The following is a 21,424-nucleotide window of genomic DNA, read 5'->3' as shown; positions in this document are numbered from 1 at the left end:
CAAATCTGCACAAAGATCCAAAAACAAATTCATGAGCTGACAGGCTAAGTTTCCTAACTGGGGATGCCAAATGAATCAAATGACTGAAAAAACGTTCTCTGTATGTTGTTGGAATACAAAGATATGACATGACATTTAAAAATGTTCAACATTTATTTGTTTATTTTAGAGCTGTATTAACAATGCAGTTCTCGCCAATGAATCCTGATTGTGAGTCAAAGAAAATGACTGAAGTTGCCTTCACCTTTACCTGAACCGTCCCTGAGCATTATTCCATTTCAGTCTCACTCAGACTTGGAAAGGATTCGACAACAGTGTTTCCCCCAATGAGCCTTCTAAATGTTTTTATTGAAAACATGTAAATATGGTACAGAGTAAAAGAAAACATTTTTTTTTTTTTAAGTCCTGAAGGACAACCAAAAAAAAAAAAAAAGAAAAGAAATAAGGTAATAAAAAAAATAAAAAATAAAATAAGGGGTCTCACACCTTCATCTTCCTCATCACCTGTTGGATTGAAAGAAACAAAAAGTGTTAAAGTGCTTATCCTGTTCTGTGTCACAGTTGAAAATGAGACAAGGAAAACCAAAGCTCAGAGAAAACACATTTCATACAAAAGTTTTTGGTGTAAAAGTAAAAGCTGAATATACAGGTGATGTGGAGGTAGTGTTTAACTTTGAAGAAAATGTGACAAACCCCCACCTGAAGTTGAAAAGAACACCATAATGTTATAAACCCTCAACCAGCTTTTGATAAGTGATATCAGAAAATCGTAATCCCATAGCCTAAATTAAAAATGACCGAACCTTTCATGACCTCCAGGAAAGTTTTCCTTCTTTTATGGTGACAAATGTCTGGAAGCATGTTTACACTTCAGTTATTAACCAGACACATATTGCTGGGAAATTACTAACAACTAATAGCAGCATAAATTAAGTATCCAATTAATTAGATACAACTTGTACTGTCCAACGCAACAGGTGTGGAAGAAACCACCCATTACATTTAGTTTAGTCGATTGTGTTACAATTGGAGGTGTGATTATATTTATTTTCCAAATGAGTAAAATTAATTTGAAAACTAAAATGCCACAAAAGTAAAACAGAAATATGAATTTGACAAAAAATTATTCAATATCTAACAAAAATATGTGCACAATTCATTTTGTTTGGTCATCGAAGGAAAGGCACACAAGTATAAACACTGTTAAAGTCACAATCTCAGTGGTTCAGTACATTTAAATGTAGCTATTTAACATGTTTGAGCAAGTAAAAATATCTATTGTATTGAAATCCTAGTTATAAATGAATTACAGTATGTTTGCCTTCACTGTACAAGTACAAAATTGTGAAGCACTATATCAGTGTCCCAACACTTGCAAAGAGCCAACAGAAAAGTCCTCAGGATATGTTAAATTATTATTTAAATAAGCATTATGTAAAAATCCTGAATGGATTTGTGTGGTTACCTTGCGAGCACTTGCTGTTAATCCAGGAGACTTTCCAGTCCTGCTGGTTTGTGGAGACCTCTGTCCTTTAGTTGCCACCTGGGATGACTTAAAGCTGCCGACTCTGCTTCCTCGAGCCACTCGAGTCTGAGAATTTCCTGAAGGCTTGTTTTCTTGGTACTTGGTGGTTGCAGGAGACTTCTTTGCACTTTTTCCTGGGGATTTTCTTGTAGAGCTGCGTAATTTGTTCAGCCCTTTCTTTAGGTAGTTGTTGGATTTAGGGGTGTTCTCAATACAAAACATCATTGACTGCCTTCGCTCAGCCTGAGAAAGAGAAACACACAAGTGAGACTATTACATGCAAATACATTGTTTGCCAATTGTGTTCCATGGCAACATGAATCTTTGTAACCTCTGTTTTTCACACCGGTAGTGAATTCAAAGTGTTATTGTTGCATATATTAGACTCACTGGACTGAGGGCAGGATGAAGCTGAGGTCCATTGGTCACATTCCTGTTTTTGGGCGTGAGGGGCCGCGGGAAACAGCTGGCTTTCACCTTTTTCTGTAAAATTTTGACAAAGTTAATGTGGAAAAAAATGACTTCAAAATATATTTACTGGTGTTTAATTTGTGAGTGTTCAATGACAGACTGAGGTGTAAGCTTTCAGCCTGCCACTGAAATTAACTACCAACATAAATCCTAAAAAGTTTGAGAGTAGTGACTATGACAAATATTTCAAGTTAAGTGGGAAGGGGGAAAAAAAAAAAAAAAAAAAAAAAGTCATAATATTAATAAAGACAACCTCGGGTGATGTTTGATGTACAGACAATGTAGATGAAGACCGCTTTGTGCCTGTCGGGCTTTTCAGCTGAGAGCAGCCAACTGCTTTTGTCTGCTGCTGGCCTGGAATTAAGGACAGACGATGAGACCGAGTATTGACTCCACACTGTCCCATCATGACAGAGTGCCGGTGGGAGGCAAGGGACTCTTGCAGCTGGCTAGGCATTGTGGACGCTCGACGGATCGTGTCAGATGGGTCACCAGTACGGAGTTCTTCGTCTGTGAAAAAGAAGGCACTGCCACGGCCAGTCTAGAGGGACACAGGGAAGGATTTCAACAAACTACTGCAAAAAGAACGAACAGAACATAATGCAATGAAACACAAATATTTAAAACTATCATCATAATTGAACTTGTTGAAACTAGAGGTTTCACTGACCGGTATAACTAGTTTTCAAGTCAGGTACTACAAACACTGATCAGCACTAGAGTAGTTGGATGGGTAATTTAGTTTGTTGTATATACTTTCATAGATCCAAGGAACAGCTTAAATTTTTATGAGTAAACATATGCCTGGTGTGTCCAAGTGTCTCTCTCTAGTCACCTCAGACTCTACAGGGTAACTGCTCTTCAGATGAGGTAGACAGGCCTTATTCCTGCTCTGGAGCTCAGCGATCCTCATCCAATCATCAGGTGCACCCTCTGGCTCATTCTCCGCCCCCACACAGAATGTACTGGTGGCTAAAAACATAACACATGGGGGGGGGGAAAGTTACACAACACTTTATCGATTAATAGCAACTATAGCAGGCAGAGATTCAACTAATTTGCGCTGCTTAACATCATTAACTTGAATCATCAGTTGGGAATCCCCAGATGATTAATATGTGATGTTACTTTATTATACAATTAAATAATTATCATTATATAATAAAGGGAAATTCCATATAATCAGATAGAACCTGTCTGATATTCAATGGCTGCAGCCCAGACTCTTAAGTTTTGCACCTTTCCACCTAACATCCTGTGAGTCAGCTTTGTATCTACTTACCCTGTGAATGGATTGTGCTTCGTCTGTACCCTGGAAGACCAGATAGTTGATCGCTAGCAGCGCCAGTCATTCTGGCAGCTGTGTCAAAAAGCTCCACAGACACAGGTCGTGCAGAGTTAGCACTGGAGAGGTTTGGGTGGGAGCGAGCTGAAGCCAGACTGTAGAAAGTCTCATCGCCTTCACTGCATCCTGGTGTTTTCTACAGATGAGAGTTTAAAAAAAAAAAAAAATCCATTACAACGGCTGTGAAGTGAGTGTTGGGATGAATCAAAGCAACCCACAACATTCAGACTTTTTTACAGTTCTGGTTTGCACGGACATCAGCTCACAGCTAGCTAAGGCAACACAGTCTACAACAATTAGTAAAATGTACGGTACAGTCTTCAACAGTGGATGTGTGAAAGTGGGAGCATCCCAAACATGCAGTGTGCAGGTGAGTTTCCGCAACCTTGGTCATGGTGATGTTTATAACCTGTGTGGTCCTGCGCCGTTTCACAGAAGAACTTGGATTTTTCTGGGCTGAATCCAGTTCCATTTTATTTTCCATGCCCATCCTAGGTGATTAAAAAAATAAAACATTAATTCAATCCAGAGTATGAGGGAAAAAATGTGAATGTGGTTATACTAAATTCATAATATTTTTGTGTTCAGAAGGGACAGTTCTGGAGCAATTCAGTATTGGCTGCAGCAAGGTTCAACATTCAACACCTAAAGCTACATTATAGTGCTATTATAGTAGTACTAGGTTTAACAATTCAAAAACATAATGGATGTAACAATTACATGACTTACCTGTTAACCTGTCTGGCATTTATAGGGGTGAAGTATAGTGTTTCCAATGACTCTGCATGTAGACCCCTTCGTTTGGCCGCCAAGCGCTCTGAACTACGAATAAGCGGTGTGCTTGACTCATCAGGAGCGGAAAGTTTCCTGCAAAGATCAGAAAGAGGTTTCCACAAGGTAAGAATCCCAACAGAGTCAACCATTGCTTTCATGTAAAATTGGAACAGTACATCTTCAGTTCCTTGTTGTTATATCCAACATATAAAAGAACGACAAAAAAAAAAAAAAAAAAAAAAGAAAAAAAAAAGAGATAGAACACTACAGTCAACTTGTTGGATAGAAGCAGCACTAAAAGATTTCATGTTAATTATATGGGAGGAACATTACCTTGTGTTGTTCAGAGAGTCCTCCAAAGAGCTTTGGTCCAGACTATCAGAGCTGGTGGTCCTCGTCACCCTCATCTGAATACTTGAGCGTCTCTTGGGAACATCCAAATAACAGAAATCTGTATCCTTTCCTTCATTTGTATGAATCTCTAGCTACAAGGTAGATCAATATAGTGAGAGATCAGGGTTACAAGCTCGTGCTTGTGTATTGTATATTCATTTATCCTGATGCTGTGAAATAATACCAACCTGTGCCTTCAAAGAGGAAACTGTTTTCAAAAGTTTCCTCTCATTGGTTTGGGCCTTCTCAAGATCTCGTTGAAGTACCTTATTTTCTATGGCAATGGCCTTTAGTGTGCTTTCTTTAACATCCAAAGAATGCTTGAGTTCAGCAATCTCCAGTTGGCTTTCTTGAAGAAGCTGTTTCTTGCCATTGTAGTGTTTCACTGCTTTATCCATCTGTGGCATTGTAATAGTGCAAAAATAATTTAATATCAGTTTTAGTCAATTAATTTAACACTGTGATGCAGTAACAAAACTAAATAATGTTACTGATCTAGAAGAATCAGGAAGGAAAATAAATAATTTTTGACTGAAAGTAAAAACATACTCTGAAATGTACACAGGGGTACACATACATGCATTGTTTTCTTTTTATGGCTACAAACCTCTGCCTTGTAGTGTTCAGCAACCTCTGATTTAGCTGATAGCTGCTCCTGCATGTCTCTTTTTAGCCTCTTCATTTCTTCAACCTTTTCAGTCTCTCTCAGTAGTTTCTCATTGTCCTCTCTCAAGAGTACAAGCTCCTGCTGAAGCACAGATTCCAGTTTACGGGAGGCCATGTTTTCTTGCTCCATAGCCTGCTTTACTTGAGCAAGTCTCTCCTTCTCCAATATCGTGCTTTCAAGCTGTTTCTCCAGAGATTTTTGATCCTTTTCTGCCTGATGTATCCTCATCAGGAGGACTTCTTTTTCCTCAACAAGGGCCTCATTCTCTCTGAGGGTGGCAGCCTGCAGTTCCTTGACATCCTGTTTCAGTTTGAGATCTACAGCATGCATCTGTCTGTGTTGGTTCAGCTCTGCATTCACTGAGGTGAGCTGTTGCTGGAGGAGGTCAGTCTGCTGAGCAGACTCCTGTTGTGCCTTAAGTAACATCTGCTCCTTTGCTAGAAGTTTTAAAGAAATGTTATTCACTTCCTCCTTCAGATCTTGGATTTCCTGTTGAAAGACAGTAGTTTGTCTGGAGCTCTCCTCCTTTACGTCAGCCACAGTTTTCTCATTGGATGCAGCTTCCTCCTTTGCCTTTTGTACCAAGTCAGCTTGGATAGCACATTCTTCTCTGAGAGTGTTGAGATTTCGGTCTTTATCAGCCATGAGAGTTTTGACAACAGACAACTCAGTCTGGATGCTCTGAAGCGTCTCTTCAGCCTTGAGGAGCAGATTTTCTTTGTCACGCTGAGTCTCTTTAAGCTTTTTTAACTCTTCTTCACATTTAGCTAATTCCTGCTGCTTGGACTCTACATCTTCCTCAGCCGTCTGCAGCGAAGAACCAAGAATCTTTATGTGTTCCTTCAAAATTTGGAGCTCTTTATTTAACAAGTCAGACTGCTCTGAGCTGTTGGTCCTAAGCAATATCATCTGTTCCTCTTTAGCTTGGATTTCTTCTCTCATGCTCGTTATTCTGTCTTCAGATGCAGATAGTTGTTGCTGCAGAAGCTTTTTCTGATGGGCACTCTCCTCTTCCTGCTTGTTCAGCAGAACCTGCTGGGTCTGAACCTTCTCCTCAGCCTTTGTGAGAGAGTCCACCATATTATCCAGCTGGTTTTTCAGACATGTGATCTCTTGCTGTAGCCCCTCAGTCTGTATGGAGCTCTCTTTCCTTAATGTGACTAGCTGTTCCTCTTTCTCCTGGATTAGGTCCTTGAGACCCCTCATCTCCTCTTCAGATTTTGTTAGCTTGTTTTGAAATGTATCCTTTTCCTGAGAAATCTCCAATTCCTTTTGAATTAAGAGATCTTCTTTAGCCTGAACCTGCTCTGTTGAAGTTTTCAGGGATTCACTCAAACTTGCCACTTGAGCCTTCAAAGTGTCAATCTGATTTTGTAGCACTTCAGACTCCTTGCAGTTTTCAACGTGTAACATGGCTACTTCAGCTTCTTTAGTTTGGATCTCTCCCCTGAGACGATTTGCCTCTCCCTCAAGAACAGCACTATGCTTTCTAAGTGCCTCGATCTCCAAAGCACTTTCCTGCTCCTGCTTGGACATTAAGTCTTCTTTGGCATGAACCTGGTTTTTGGCAGATTCAAGAGACTTGCTAATTTTTTGTATTTGCTCATTCAGACCATCAACTTCCTGCCTTAAGATTTCAGAGTCTGCATAAGTCTCAGTCTTCAGCTGAACCAACTGTTCCTCCTTGGCATGAATCTCTACATTTAGCCTCTTAACCTCATCTTCAGACACAGCTAGCTGAGCAAGTAGTGCCTCCATTTGGTCACGGTTCTGCAATTGCTCCTTAGCAAAGAGGCTTTCTTTTGATAGCAAATTCTCTTCAGAAGACCTCAAGGAGGAACTAAGACACTCCACTTGTTTCTTTAAGTCACAGATTTCTTGCTGTAGTTGTTCTGACTGGTCTGAACTTTGTTTTTTCAACACAATCATCTGTTCCTCTTTAGCTTGGATTTCTTCTCTCATGCTCGTTATTCTGTCTTCAGACGCAGACAGTTGTTGCTGCAGAAGCTTTTTCTGATGGGCACTCTCCTCTTCCTGCTTGTTCAGCAGAACCTGCTGGGTCTGAACCTTCTCCTCAGCCTTTGTGAGAGAGTCCACCATATTATCCTGCTGGTTTTTCAGACATGTGATCTCTTGCTGTAGCCCCTCAGTCTGTATGGAGCTCTCTTTCCTTAATGTGACTAGCTGTTCCTCTTTCTCCTGGATTAGGTCCTTGAGACCCCTCATCTCCTCTTCAGATTTTGTTAGCTTGTTTTGAAATATATCCTTTTCCTGAGAAATCTCCAATTCCTTTTGAATTAAGAGATCTTCTTTAGCCTGAACCTGCTCTGTTGAAGTTTTCAGGGATTCACTCAAACTTGCCACTTGAGCCTTCAAAGTGTCAATCTGATTTTGTAGCACTTCAGACTCCTTGCAGTTTTCAACGTGTAACATGGCTACTTCAGCTTCTTTAGTTTGGATCTCTCCCCTGAGACGATTTGCCTCTCCCTCAAGAACAGCACTATGCTTTCTAAGTGCCTCGATCTCCAAAGCACTTTCCTGCTCCTGCTTGGACATTAAGTCTTCTTTGGCATGAACCTGGTTTTTGGCAGAGTCAAGAGACTTGCTAATTTTTTGTATTTGCTCATTCAGACCATCAATTTCCTGCCTTAAGATTTCAGAGTCTGCAGAAGTCTCAGTCTTCAGCTGAACCAACTGTTCCTCCTTGGCATGAATCTCTACATTTAGCCTCTTAACCTCATCTTCAGACACAGCTAGCTGAGCAAGTAGTGCCTCCATTTGGTCACGGTTCTGCAATTGCTCCTTAGCAAAGAGGCTTTCTTTTGATAGCAAATTCTCTTCAGAAGACCTCAAGGAGGAACTAAGACACTCCACTTGTTTCTTTAAATCACAGATTTCTTGCTGTAGTTGTTCTGACTGGTCTGAACTTTGTTTTTTCAACACAATCATCTGTTCCTCTTTAGCTTGGATTTCTTCTCTCGTGCTTGTTATTCTGTCTTCAGACGCAGATAGTTGTTGCTGCAGAAGCTTTTTCTGATGGGCACTCTCCTCTTCCTGCTTGTTCAGCAGAACAAGCTGAGTCTGAACTTGTTCCTCAGCCTTTCCGAGAGAGTCTTCCAGACTTTCCACTTGGCCTTTCATAAATTTGATCTCTTGTTTCAGCATTTCAGCCTGTTGACAGCTGTCGTTCTTCAGCAAAACAAGTTGCTCATTTTTTAACTGTATATCTGCTTTTAGATGCTGAACTTTCTCTTCATGGGCTACAACCTGCTGTTGGAGCATCTCCCTTTGCTGCATAGTTTCTTCTTGAGCTTTCGCCAATAAGTCTTGTTTAAGGTGAATTTCCTGCTCAGCCTGTTTGAGAGTCAAGTTAAGGTCTTCAACTTGGGCTGTTAAGATCTGGATTTCATTCTGAAGCTTTTCTTGATCATTTGACTTCTCCATAAGTAAGTTAGAAATAATTTCCTTTTTTTCCTGAATTTCATCTTGGACTTTTTTGGCTTCATTTATAAGAAAATCAGCTTTCTCTTTGAGACTGTTAATCTGTTGGTCTTTATCTGCCAAGAGAGAACTGGCAGCAGCCAACTTTCTCTCAAGATCCTTAACCTTTTCTTCAGCCTTTTGGAGAAGGTCTTCCTTCTCTTTCTTAATTAGTTTCAGTTTTTCAATTTCTTGTTCATAAGCAGCAATATACTGTTGTAGTCTGGTCATCTGCTCTGTTTTCTGTTGCTCAACCTGCTGAAGTTGAAGCTTGAGATCCTGGATCTCCTGTTGAAGTACAGCTCTCTGCTCAGTGATGTCCCTCTGCAGCTTCTCCAAAGTTTCATCCTTTGCTTGAATAATTTCTTCAGCTTGGGATTTCTGTTGCATCAGGAGCTCTTTCTGTTGTGTAATCTCTTGATGGTACTCTGCAAGCTGATGTGTTTTGGCTTCAATATCCACTTCTGCTTTTTTAAGACGGCAAACTGTGCTCTCCAGGTCATTCTTCAAACTGCTGATCTCAGTCTCCAACAGTTGCTGATAATTAAACCAAAGTTAGAATTAGAAAGCCACTATGTACGGGTTTATCTACTCCAAAATATATCAAAATTTCAGAAAAATTCTAATGGCATATTTCCACTAACACTTTTAAAGCTGTTTGATAGTGCAATTATGAAAATGTTAGCTTTGTATGTACTTTACCTCCATTACAGGCCCCATATTCTCTCCTACTTCTTCTTTTGTGACCCTACTTATTTCATCCTCCAAAAAGGAAATTTTTCCTTGGAGAATCTGAATTTGTTCAGTCAAGAGCTCCTGAGGAACAAGGATTATCAAAAAATATATTATAGTTGTGTCACTATAACCGAGTTTCTGCCCATACAATCAAACTGATGTCAACTTAAACCAAAATACCCAGGGTGCTGTGATGATGCTGCAATAATTAATCGCACTACAGGTTGTTCGAACGCAACAAGAAACAGAATTTGTGGCGTTTTTGTATAAAAGTGGATCAGGACTTAGATTAGAATTCTGCTACAACAAAACGTTATTTTAATAATTTCCACACAACTTTTGTCTGTGTTACCTTTTGAGCAGTAGCTTCATTGAGCTCAGACTGCAGGTGGCTCGTTTTGTTTGTCCACTCCTCCTCAGCTGATGCTTGGGATTCTGTCAGCCTACCAACTTCAGCCTCAAAGGTGGTCAGCTGTGAGCATACTGCTCTCATCTGGGAAAGCGTCACAGAGACTTAAAATGCGTAGCATGTGATCTATGTAATATGATGGCATTGGTTCTCATGCCCAGGCCACAAGCTCTGAAGCTGAAAAACGAAGCCCAACAGTAGTGCCAGAAACTTCAGTTCTATTTATTTAAAAAAAAAAAAAAAAAAAAAAAACAACCAACATCTGGGTCACTTAAATATTCTCCTTCGTGAAGCTTACAGGTTTTTACATAACCACTGGCACACATTTAAACTTTAAGATTTAAAGTTCTGCATAATGTGGGCATGCCTCTGAGTAACAGGTGAATGAGCACATTAGTCCCACGTTTGTTCATGTTGCTATTTTCAGGGATGCAAGACCTGCATGAAAAGGGCAAACAATTTTCAATAAGAAACAATGCAGGTATTATTACCTGGGAGGAAATGTCACCATTTTCTTCCACAAGCTCATCCACTTTTCTCTCCAGAACTGATGAGGTACTCTTGAGATCTTTATTTTGCTTTATCATCTCATCAAGACATGTTTGTAGCCTGAGAGAGAGAGACAAAATTTTTGTTAGTCTAAAAAGAAATATACATTTAGAAGGTTTGCTTAGTTCCGTCCTTGTACTTACATGTTGTTCTTGGTTTCAAGCTCAGTGATTTGCTTACTGGCAACCTGCTCTTGATCCCCTTGATCTTCTTTCATCTTATCCAGGCGATACTGCAACTGGTTAATATGTAACTCTGATGAAAAATGAGTGAAAAGGCATTATGCTGACAACATCTAGTTAATTTCAGTAGTAATCTGACAAAGTAACATTTAACATTACATATAACACCTAAATGTTACCATTTTGTGCAATGAGTGCAATCTTGCTGGCCAGCTCCCTCTCCAACCCATCTCTGTAGTCTCTCTCCTTGATCATCTGTCGTTGAATCTTCCTCAGTTGAAATTTTGGGGTGCTCATAATATCCTGTAGAGGAGACTTGCTGTTGGAATAAAAGGATATCAGTCAATGTAGATTTTTAACAAAAATCCAACATTCCATGGACACTGGGTAAGGCATGACTTATGACATATTTTACATAGTTTAATATTTGGGTGATATAGAATTTTGTTAATGTGTTAAAACAATGATCTTAATTGCTGTAAATTTAGCAGGACATAGTGGATTAAACACTCCTAGATAGACCACAAAGCTGTGTTCTGTTTTTATTCTGCAGCTAAAATGAAGGACTTTTATGTAAGACATGCAGCTCAAATAGTCTTAGAATGGTCCCAGTCACATTTGATGAATATGATAAAGAATCACATCAAATCAATTCAAATTTCAGATACCTGACTGAGGAAGAAGCAACAGTGTGCATGTCCAGAAATGCAATTTTCTGTGTGCGATGGAAGACGGGGGAGTCCTCATCTGAGAGTGAGGAGACTGTCGACACATTGGAGGTTGAGGTGGTTGCTGAGCTCTCAAATATTTCACGGGCGACAGGTAAATCTTTAATTCATGGAGAGATAGGTATTAACGCGTTTTATAGCTGCTGTGTTAAATTTAAATCAGAAATCCTGTGCATATGTCACCAATACGGCGTGACATGACATCGCCAAATGGGAGACTCAAATTTGTGACTTACGCCTTCTTGCCAAATAGGCTTCTAGCCCACAGCTCAGATAAACACAGCCCTCACTCTCCATCACAAAAGAACCAGTTAGGTTTGCTATCTCGCGCTGACACAAAAAAAAAAAAGAAAAAAGAAAAGAAAGGGCATAGAATGAAATGGTATCACAATAGAATACACAATGAATAAAAGGTGATGTGGATGACTTAAGACAGCTGTATGCTCACCTCAACGTCACTTTCCAATGTGTTCAGAGTGCATCTGTCATTCATCATGTCATGGTATACGAGCAGCAAAAGTACCTGGTGATATCACAAACAATAACTCAGCATGGGCCTTGTTTTAATGGTAATCATGTTTTAATATTTATTTGTTCTTTGTCACTGTACCTTTGCAATTTCTACCGTTAGGTTTAAACCGTCTCTTATGTTGTCCCAAGATAATGAAGTGCCATTGGAGGCACTAAACCTGCACTCACCTAATGAACAAAATGAATGAAAGATAAGGATTGGTTTATTCTGAAACAGCAGCAATTATCAGCATAGGCCTCTCTGCAAGTGTTTGGGCTATCCTTAACCCTGTCTGCATGAACAGTGACTCAAGCAAAACAGGGTGTGGCTTTTACACAATGTTGTCTGACACAAGTGCAACAAGGCACAACCAAGACCCGACCCAATGGGTGTGGTAAAAGATTTAAAATGTTCATGACATTAATCTGGGAGTTAAATTACTGTGACATTTTCAGAAAACACAGTATATTAGCTAGCTCTAATAAGCACATTCAGATGACATGATGATAGGTTTATGAGATTCCTTCTTAGTATATGGACTGAAAGTGGGAAGGACAGTTTCAGACGAACTTTTTATGGTTGACATACAGTTTGGAATAAAATCTGATTAACTTTCAAAAGCGAGGAAACTCACTTTCCACAAAGTCTGCAATGACCTTAAATCGGTCCTCAGTGGAATGACTGGAACTGGGGTTGGGTTCCTTTTTTCTGAGATGACACAAAAGCAAAAGGGAGGTTTACTCAAACTTAAGCATCAGGATGTGTCACGTTTAAAAAAAAAAGGAAACAAGGCTGGCAAACATCCAATGAACCTTCCTTTGTTTACATATGACAATCATTCCAACTCACTGCTCCCACTTACAGCTTATAAACAACTTTCAATAAAATGCTCCCATCTTGTAAGTCGGGGACGGTGATTTCTCGGTCGGACAGTTTTATGCTGTTGACCTGTAAATGGGGTTTGAAAAGTCAGTTCAATACACATGATACACATGATAAGGGTTAATTTGCTTCGCTAGAATTAACATAGATATACCATAAACTAACATTTGCATCAACTCACCCAACCGAGAAGCGCTTTAACACCCAAGTTAACCGCCATCTTGGCTGACCCCTTTACCTCAAAGGGGCTTTAACCTGAAGGGAAATAAAAATATGTCTAAACAAGCTAGCATCGTTAGCCATTAGCCGCCAATGTTAGAAAGGCGTACAGGTTAGTTTAGCTCGGGGCTCGCTGTCGGTGAAGTTTGTCTATTTGTAAAACACCTTACCTAAAAAAAAGACAAGGACTTGATCCACTTCGCTGCGTGTTTGTTGCGTTTTCTCAGAAGAAGTTCTGTCACTGTCTTCCTTCATGAAGCTACAGCTGGGACACCAACAGTCAGCGAGCCGCCGTACAAACATTCAAACCAGCCGTTTGTAGATTGAATTGGCCAATCAGAGCTCACGCATCGACGCGTCAGAAAGTAGCCGGCGTTGATTGGCTTAGAGATCAGTGCGTAACCTGAGCGGTGTGCTTGTTACAGCCGCCGGAGCGATCTGCCAGCAGGTGGGCGGGGAGAGGCCGCTCGGAGAACTTCACCAGTGCTCGCGGACTGCGGAACATTGAAACACTGAAACAGTTCACTTGTTGTTGTTTTTGTATTTATTTCTGAATCCATGCTGATAACGGCTGTCTAGTCTCACCGGACCGACTCCGCTCACACTCAAACATTTCGTTGTACGCCTTTCGCGGTGTGGGAAAAAATAGATCAAACAGACTAATAAATCAATCACAAACTGCTTTCTGGTGTTTGTCATGCTGACTAATATTAATCACCACGTGCTGATATTGCATCGGAATAAAAAAAAAAGTGTTATCATACTGAAATATAACTACAAATCCCATAACGAACCTGTTTGTTTCCTTGGCAACATGTAGTGTTGTCTCGGTCAGGTAACTGTCGACACTGAGCTCTCCAAATAACCAAAGATCAGTAACGCCGTGATATTTGTTGTTTAACATCGCGGGTAAGTGTGTGACAATTGTAATGATTCGGATTGAGTAATCTAAAAATAGTCCATGTATTTTTAAATTGGCGTCATTTAATGATTAACGTGTCGGCGCTCACTCACCTGTAGTTTATTGTAGACCTCTGTCCTCCCACAGGTGTGACTATGTACGGAGCTCCTGTGGATTTATCTTTCAAACAGATAAGCAGTTTGGCAGGTAAATCTGTGATTATCTCACTTATCTTTAAGGGTTTTTTTTTTCCTCTCACACTATTGTTAATTTCCTGCATCATCGGTATTTTTACTCATTTGCATAAGCACATTTCAGTGTCAGTGTAGCCACAGAAATAATTATCAGTGTACTGTACTTAATATTCCCTGTGTTCTATTTTACTTGTGGTTTCAGATGCATGGACAGAAGAACCCCGGAGTGGCCTGCGACCTTTAAAAAAAAATGCTGAGATGAAGTACAAAAGTCGCTCACTACGTCTCAATAACAATTACATCACTGGCCTTCATGACCTCCAGAAAACAGTGTGCAACTTCCTGGCTGAGCCATCACAACTTGCCTGGCTGGATTTATCATTTAACAGAATCACACATATAGACCATGTGAGTTTTCTTTGTATGCTTTTCTTGTTTTTGCAGTCTTTCTGCCTTTAATGTGGCAGCAGCTATGGAGATGGTGTATGGTCTGAAGAAAGTCTTGCTATGTACTCATTCCTTTGCTTTTATTAACGCAGGTGTGACTCTTGCCAGATTAACCTTCTTCACTATGGGTGACTATTTATGTTCCAGGTTTTGTGTGAGTTGCATGAGCTGCGTGTATTGTATCTTCACGGAAACAGCATTTTTATTCTGTCAGAGGTGGACAGACTGGGACTGCTGCCACATCTACATACAATCACTCTGCATGGAAATGTCATAGAAGCCAGCAAAACATACAGGTGGTGACTTTCTTTGAACTGTAAGAAATTTACCCCACAACACACACAAGTTGTGTGTGTTGTGGGGTAGACAACTTGCTTCCTCAACGAGATTTTCTAACCCTAACCCTTTGTCATAATATAACTTTACTGAGCATTGCAACCTGTAGTAACCCACAGCTACGTATACAACAGAGCTAAAAACAGATCAAGTCAGCATCTCATAGTTATACACTCAAGCTAAGATGAAGAAATGTTATTACATTGCATTTCTGTCTGTGTGAGACAGAAATGCAAGGCAGCTTGGAGGTGCTTAACACTGTAACAGGTGCTTGAGTGAGTCAAGCTCGTATTACCAATCCAAGTCTGCATAGCAACACTGCTTTACAAGACACACGCTGCAAGTAATGCTTCTGGTTAAGTTTGGTTTCACTGAACTGATGAATTGACATAATAATTTCATTAAATGGTATGTCCCTTTCTAAGAACTGCTGAGCTAGTGATAAGACCAACTTTACAAAGAAAAGAGTCAGGTTGAATTTTCCTGTTAAGTTGCAGAAGATGTACATAAAATATGTAGTGAGCATGTATAAACGTGTGTCTCTCTGTGTTAAGGAATCGTGTAATTTCTGCTTTGCCGCGGTTAAAGACAATGGACTTCAGTGCGGTGACACGACAGGAGCAAGTCATGGCAAAGATCTGGTATCACAGCAACAAGCACAGCAGAGGCAACAAGGAAACTCTCAAGTGATCCTTGATGTGGTGTGTTCAAGTCATGGTTTCATCTAAATCACATCTTTGTTTGCCTGTGTATACCACATCATGTAACTAGTGTTATCAGCTTCCATTAAATAGTCTGAGACATCAGCAGTTGAGTTGTCCAAAGCCATAAGTGACAGGTAGGAGTGAGTGATCGATCTTGTGATATGGCATACAGTATTAGAATATTGGGACATTAGTTATGCAATATTTTACATTTACTCATTGGCATTTGATGTTTTTAGTCAATTTAATAATATAATATTGTTATGAAATAGCTTGTAATATAGAGAGCAGGTTCTATTTGTCAGTAAATGCTTCCCAGATGCAAGTATGTGGATGTTAATATTTATTTCATACAACACAGATGCGTCTGTTGAAAGTTTTTAATGAATTAATTAAACCCCCCAAAACAAACAAACCAAATTCTTAAAACTTTTTGCTACTAGCCTAAAATATTACAAACATATTTCAGGTAGTATTACACAGTTCAGAAACAAACAAAACTGGAAAAAAAAAAAAAAAATGCCAATAACCCCTTGCAAAAAGCTCAAATCAATCGCGTGGTTGAATTAATCACAGTCCTGCAGATCATCCCTTTAGAGACTCAAGAGCAAATCGCCATGCTCACTGTCCACGCATAGTTGTTTGCTCTCCACTGAAGAGCAAATATACATTAAAACACAAATAAATAACCACAAAAAGGTTTCGAATCATTTTATCTGCTGTGGTACATACATTGTTAACGCCCCCCCCCACGCCCTCACTGCTACAATGGTTAGTTACTGATTAATATGAACAACTCAATCATATTACAATCTGCAGCAAAAAGCTTTGCAGGCCTTAAAAGTGTTCATGTTTCATAAAAACATTGGTAATCGCCACAAGATTTTAGCCAATCCTGACCAATGATCTCTCTACAAAAACAATGTCACACAATCCATCATCTGTTCTTATGTTCAATCAGAAAATTCTGTACAAAGAAGGCAAGAGTCGACAATATCTGTCCCTGCACGCTCCACACACCCACCTGTTTCATCTCTGCATGCCACCACTTATTTTAAATATGTGCGCATCTGGAATTTGATTTAAAGAGTCTGCCAGCTCATTATTTTAGTGCTAGAAAACGGCACGGGACATATTACTGTCTGTAAACTTAATAATTTGCCCCAAAAAGCTCCGGCTGCTACCGGTCACCTGTGACATGAGTCCGCATCCCCCCGCCCCCGTAACACAGAACACTAACCACTGACTGGTCGCGAAACTGGAGTGGATTAAATCCTGGACAACAAATTACCAATTCATTCAGTTTCACCGGCAATTTAAACACTGTTACAGCAAAATGTCAATAAGACGTGCAGCCTGACGTACTGGTTCATATTGATGTAGAGCGACACTAGATTATTGTGGGGTACTTTATATCTTGATCTTGCCACCATATATCATGACTGTAAGATTACAACCTGTTAAATTACGGTCTCTTCATCTTAACCGAAAAAATATTCTTAATTTTTGGTGTTTTGATCTTTACGTTTGCCTTTCTTTAGAAAAGAAAAAAGAAACACTGGGCAATGGGCAGTGTCTGACAGACGTGAAGTACAAACTTTGAGGTACAAGTTTGTTTGTTTGTTTGTTTGTTTTTTTATCATCCTGGTAAATGGTTAGATTACTCAACCACGGAACTTGCACTTAGGGTACAGTGATCATTTTCACTACAACTTGCCACAGAGATGAATCCTCTCTTGTTCCAATAGAGATTGTATACAAGTAAATGCAGCAATACTTATAACCATGTACCAAAAGATCTACAACTTTATCCAAGGTGAATATACTGCGCATTCGCTCATGCCTCTGCATAACAGTCTGCGGTGTAGAGCTGGCCTTGTTTGTTTAGGTCCTGACATGGGAAACTAACAAAATGAAGACACTGAGACAACCTTTAAAAAGATCAGAGATCAACAAGAACAATGATTTTTCCACAACTGGTTCTAACAAAGACTCTAATCCACACATAGCATAAAGAGGCTTGGTTGTTATAAATATGAGCTCACAGACTGGCCCCAACAGGAAACCATCTTCCATTCCCCATGATGAACTCTGACCCATTGACCCATTACTCATTACACTAGTGGACAGCCATAGGGTGCAAGCCTACGTTGTCTCTGTCTTTGTAGCTGTTAGAGGCATAGCTAAGAAGCACAAGGACCGAGATGTTTTAATAAATGGTGAACTGGAGGGTGAGGACGCAGCAGTGACACAGAGAGCAAGATGGGAAAAAAACAATATGCAGGCCAGAGTCACAGAATCAAGGAATGGCAAACTGGACCACCAATTCTTCTTTAGCATCCACTTTGATTTGAGAGATTGCACTGTAAGCATAGGCTGCTATCTTGGACACCTGCAAAGAAAGAAGACGACAGTTAGAGGTTGCGTGAAGTGCACGATCTAATTTAAATCCCCAAATTCTCAGAAAAAAACAAGACCTGATCAACAACAGACCAACAAAGCATTAAGCAGTCAAGTAGTAACAACATAGAAGCATTAGATGTCTCTAAGATCTATTTAAAGACACCCACACACACTGAAACACCAAACTGTTTCAAGTCCAGTATACTGTTTCCAGTGAATGTAGATTAATGTAGCCAACACAGAATTACCACAAAACAAGAAGCAAATATACCAGCGTATAGTCCACATGGGCTACATATGGCAAGATTACCTGCTGAACATCTGAGTATGGCACCAGGTCACTTGCAAGCACTTGGTGGGGCTGGCTGGTGAGGGAAGGAAGAGCAAGGGCTTTCTTCTGGGGCAGACTGTTACTCAACACAGCCAGCTTTGTACTGAGGAAATCATTAGAAACGTTTACAGGAACTGTTACTCCGTCATTGCCGTGCAGTTTAGAGTTTGTGTGTACAAAACAGTTTGTCCAGAATATATAGCCTTCATTATTATGAGAAGCTACAGTTTAATCTGAGCCTATATTACTGGACATGAGGTTTCAGGTAACACTTACACACAAACTTTCATAACAATTATGACCCAACTGCCTACCCACATACCTGTATTGTCTAGCTTTGTCCATGTATTCATGCTGTTCCATCATGTGAGAGTCAGCTGCTGAGACATCAATGATGTTCCTGACAGAAAAGAAATTATTTTAGGTTTTTTAAAACACTAAATTATTTACTAGTTTATCATCAGGAGGCACACACTTAATCTGATTTGTTTTCAGTTTGAAGATAGAGTGTCTTACTGTGCCGTCTTGTGGAGGATGGATGTAAGTAAAGCTTGTTCATCTGTCCGTGCTGAAGGGACACTGGTAGTGATCCAGTCTGCCCCATTCGGGGGTTTGCTGACAGGGTTCGGGTGGGGGATCAGCGGTTTACGTTCATCAGGGTCCTAGAATGGGTAAATGAATGTTGAGGACATTTTCTGCTCATGGCATTAGTGTGAAAGAATGCCATGTGTCAAAGAATCTCAGCATCACATTAAATGTGATCAAGATCAATTCTAGGGCAACATAATGAGCAAAAACAACAAACTGTTTGCAGCTTTGTTGGCAGATATTGTAATATGTGACTGTAATTTCAGTTGCAATGGTCGTGTCACAGGAATTTTATTTTATTTTTTATTTTTTATTTATTTTATGCTGAGAACCTTGTTGGGTCTTGTACCAAACAATTATATTAATTTACATCCTGACAATATAATTTGAAGGCAGCTCCTGTATTTGGATGCTGCATATTGCCCATATTATTGTGCAACCCATTAACAGTTGCTTCTCCATTATGTGCAAAAATAAAGGTGCTCTGCAACAACATTTCAGTTGGGCATCATGAGAAAAGCTTGGGATAACACTGTAAGTAATTAAATAATTACTTTTCAACAACACAGAAGGTAACATACAAATACAAGGCCGGTATTGCATATATTAATATCAGTTTTTCCATTATCTCACTAAAAGGAACATTAAGGGACTCATAGTTATTCAGCTTGGGTTATTCAAAATTAACATTTTAGCCACTGACAGCCATTAAAAATGGCAGTTTAATATTCTGTACAACTATCATTTGGCCATTTTAAGGACTTACAGACACTCTTCAATTATAGATCTGACTTTATCATCTTTTCAGGCAAAAAGGATCGGCCCAAATTTTACAATAAATTAATTATGACTAGTGAGCTTTCCACACTCTCGAAAAGAAATGATACCTTTAACATAGCAAAAGAGCAATCGGTACCACAGAAGTTCAGTTGATGCCAGAAAAGCCTGAATTATAAAATGACCTAATAGACACTGATTTTCACAAAGAGCTCAGTTCTGTTATTTTGTTCAGTGAGAGACCAAAAGCTACTTTTTCAGGCTAATGTGCATGAACCTGTCGTGCAACACTGAGAGGTTACATCTTCTTTTAGCTGCATTTATTTTGATCCTGTTCAGATGGAACAAAGGAAAATATTCCGCATGAGTTTCCGCAAACTAAAAACAGTAAAAAGGTCTTGAGTCACATGACACAGGACACTGTAAAACATGGCACTTCATTATCTGCTACTTTCAATGTTTGAGGAAACTAACTAAATAATACAGCATACGTGTAGATGTTCTGCTGATCCCAAACTAACTGGAAATAACCTGCCGCATGTATACCTTTCTTTAAAGCGTATAGATTTATCTGACTGACTGATCTCTTCTTAGCTAAAATAATTTTTCATCTGTGTGCCAACTTCACAGGCTGCTGTGGACCAGGCCTTACCCGACGGCTTCGGCTAAGTCGGTGAGCTAAAGCTACTTTGTAGGTGTCATCCAACTTTACCCAACAAAAGAACAGACACTCGGCAGCGCCAGCATGCTTCCGAAAATGCATTTTAAGTATAAAACGTCCTCTATGAATACGACGATATCACATATGCTTTCCTATAATAGCCCATCCAGTATTTATCGGGACAGTTTTAGCCACCTAGCGGCTAACAGCTACCTGCTCTGCGGTCTCGTTCTCGCTGCTGTAACAGCAACCCATGGCAGCGTCCGAGGGCCGAAGCTACACAACCCCGGCTTCCCTGCTCTTCGTCAGAAACGGAGCCGTGTGGTGTCCTCTCCAACAACCAGAAAAAACATTCACTTATTTTCCTGCGTGGATTTTGTTAGGGCTTCATCCAAACGTAGGAAGCCACTGTCAACAGCACCTCCTCGGTCAAGCTATCACATGACAGCAGCCGTGGTGCAACAACACAGCGACCACTTCCGGTACTTGAGGCGCAGCCGCGGCCTTCGTCACGTGATTGGGTAGGGCCCAGTGAGCTGTGTTTAAAATACAGTATTAATGTATGTCAATTAAAATAAATAAACTAGTAGTGGAGTTAGATAACGTCAATGGGCTTAATGCTGCAGCACCAACTTGCTCAGGAGCAGGAGGTAACCCACAGTCCTCTCCCTGAAAACTTCAATTTAAATCCACTTCCTTACTCCTGCTATTTGGATCAGGCCATCCTGTGTTGCCATCTGTAACCCTGTCATCTGATTAGCAAAGAGTGTAGGCCTTGACTATAAAAGTGTGTTTGGTTAAACAAAAATCTGAAAAAAACGATAAAATAAAGATTTTCTTTTTAGGTTTGGGCAATTTTTTTAATATTTCAAAATCCATCCCCTCACTATTTATGATTGATTGGTGGACATTCATACCCAAATTTCCATTTTTATCTTGTGCACATTTTTGCCTTCTACCATTTACTTGTTCTAAAAAGTTAATGAATATGAACGGTGGCGGGCTGCCATGAGCAGGGCAGTTGCTGTCTGGTTTATGCACCAAAAAAACAGGGAAGACACTAAATTTGCCTCATTGTATTTTTCTACATTCCTCATTGCCAGTAAAAGGAGCAAATGTTACAACACAGTGGTTAATGGGGATCTAAAGTAAACAACAGACCACTTTACTTAGCCTCAAAATATGTTGATTCAGACCTGGAGACTCCACAAA

General features: G+C 39.9%; 3 protein-coding genes across 4 annotated transcripts; 1 reads left to right on the top strand and 2 right to left on the bottom strand.

Moving 5' to 3' along the window:
* Nucleotides 1–445: 445 nt before the first annotated feature.
* On the bottom strand, nucleotides 446–13,148 carry numa1 (nuclear mitotic apparatus protein 1). 2 transcript variants are annotated; one of them, XM_029517579.1, is made up of 24 exons: nucleotides 13,041–13,148; nucleotides 12,833–12,906; nucleotides 12,632–12,717; nucleotides 12,404–12,477; nucleotides 11,869–11,957; nucleotides 11,707–11,781; nucleotides 11,495–11,588; nucleotides 11,199–11,358; nucleotides 10,710–10,849; nucleotides 10,492–10,603; nucleotides 10,291–10,408; nucleotides 9,743–9,883; nucleotides 9,358–9,471; nucleotides 5,116–9,192; nucleotides 4,697–4,906; nucleotides 4,449–4,600; nucleotides 4,071–4,208; nucleotides 3,727–3,832; nucleotides 3,279–3,477; nucleotides 2,832–2,968; nucleotides 2,250–2,537; nucleotides 1,916–2,008; nucleotides 1,466–1,768; nucleotides 446–504 (listed from the first exon to the last, which is right to left on the bottom strand). In XM_029517579.1, the coding sequence occupies exons 2-24, from the start codon at nucleotides 12,869–12,871 to the stop codon at nucleotides 481–483; spliced, it is 6,969 nt and encodes a 2,322-aa protein (XP_029373439.1). In that variant the 5' UTR covers nucleotides 12,872–12,906; nucleotides 13,041–13,148; the 3' UTR covers nucleotides 446–480. The 2 variants fall into 2 exon arrangements, with proteins under 2 accessions (XP_029373439.1, XP_029373440.1); XM_029517580.1 differs by having other exon boundaries at nucleotides 3,751–3,832.
* A 594-nt stretch (nucleotides 13,149–13,742) lies between these two features.
* Nucleotides 13,743–15,438, top strand: lrrc51 (leucine rich repeat containing 51). Its single transcript, XM_029516662.1, has 5 exons — nucleotides 13,743–13,779; nucleotides 13,919–13,978; nucleotides 14,168–14,373; nucleotides 14,560–14,708; nucleotides 15,303–15,438. The coding sequence occupies exons 2-5, from the start codon at nucleotides 13,927–13,929 to the stop codon at nucleotides 15,436–15,438; spliced, it is 543 nt and encodes a 180-aa protein (XP_029372522.1). The 5' UTR covers nucleotides 13,743–13,779; nucleotides 13,919–13,926.
* A 1,665-nt stretch (nucleotides 15,439–17,103) lies between these two features.
* Nucleotides 17,104–20,676, bottom strand: lamtor1 (late endosomal/lysosomal adaptor, MAPK and MTOR activator 1). Its single transcript, XM_029517597.1, has 5 exons — nucleotides 20,426–20,676; nucleotides 18,703–18,848; nucleotides 18,509–18,586; nucleotides 18,166–18,289; nucleotides 17,104–17,844 (listed from the first exon to the last, which is right to left on the bottom strand). The coding sequence occupies exons 1-5, from the start codon at nucleotides 20,465–20,467 to the stop codon at nucleotides 17,752–17,754; spliced, it is 483 nt and encodes a 160-aa protein (XP_029373457.1). The 5' UTR covers nucleotides 20,468–20,676; the 3' UTR covers nucleotides 17,104–17,751.
* Between the last annotated feature and the right edge of the window lie 748 nt (nucleotides 20,677–21,424).

This window comes from Echeneis naucrates, chromosome 13, assembly GCF_900963305.1.
Source record: "Echeneis naucrates chromosome 13, fEcheNa1.1, whole genome shotgun sequence".
NCBI classification, from domain to species: domain Eukaryota; kingdom Metazoa; phylum Chordata; class Actinopteri; order Carangiformes; family Echeneidae; genus Echeneis; species Echeneis naucrates.
The sequence above is the reverse complement of the archived record's forward strand: the minus strand, read 5'-3'. Positions and strand labels throughout refer to the sequence as shown.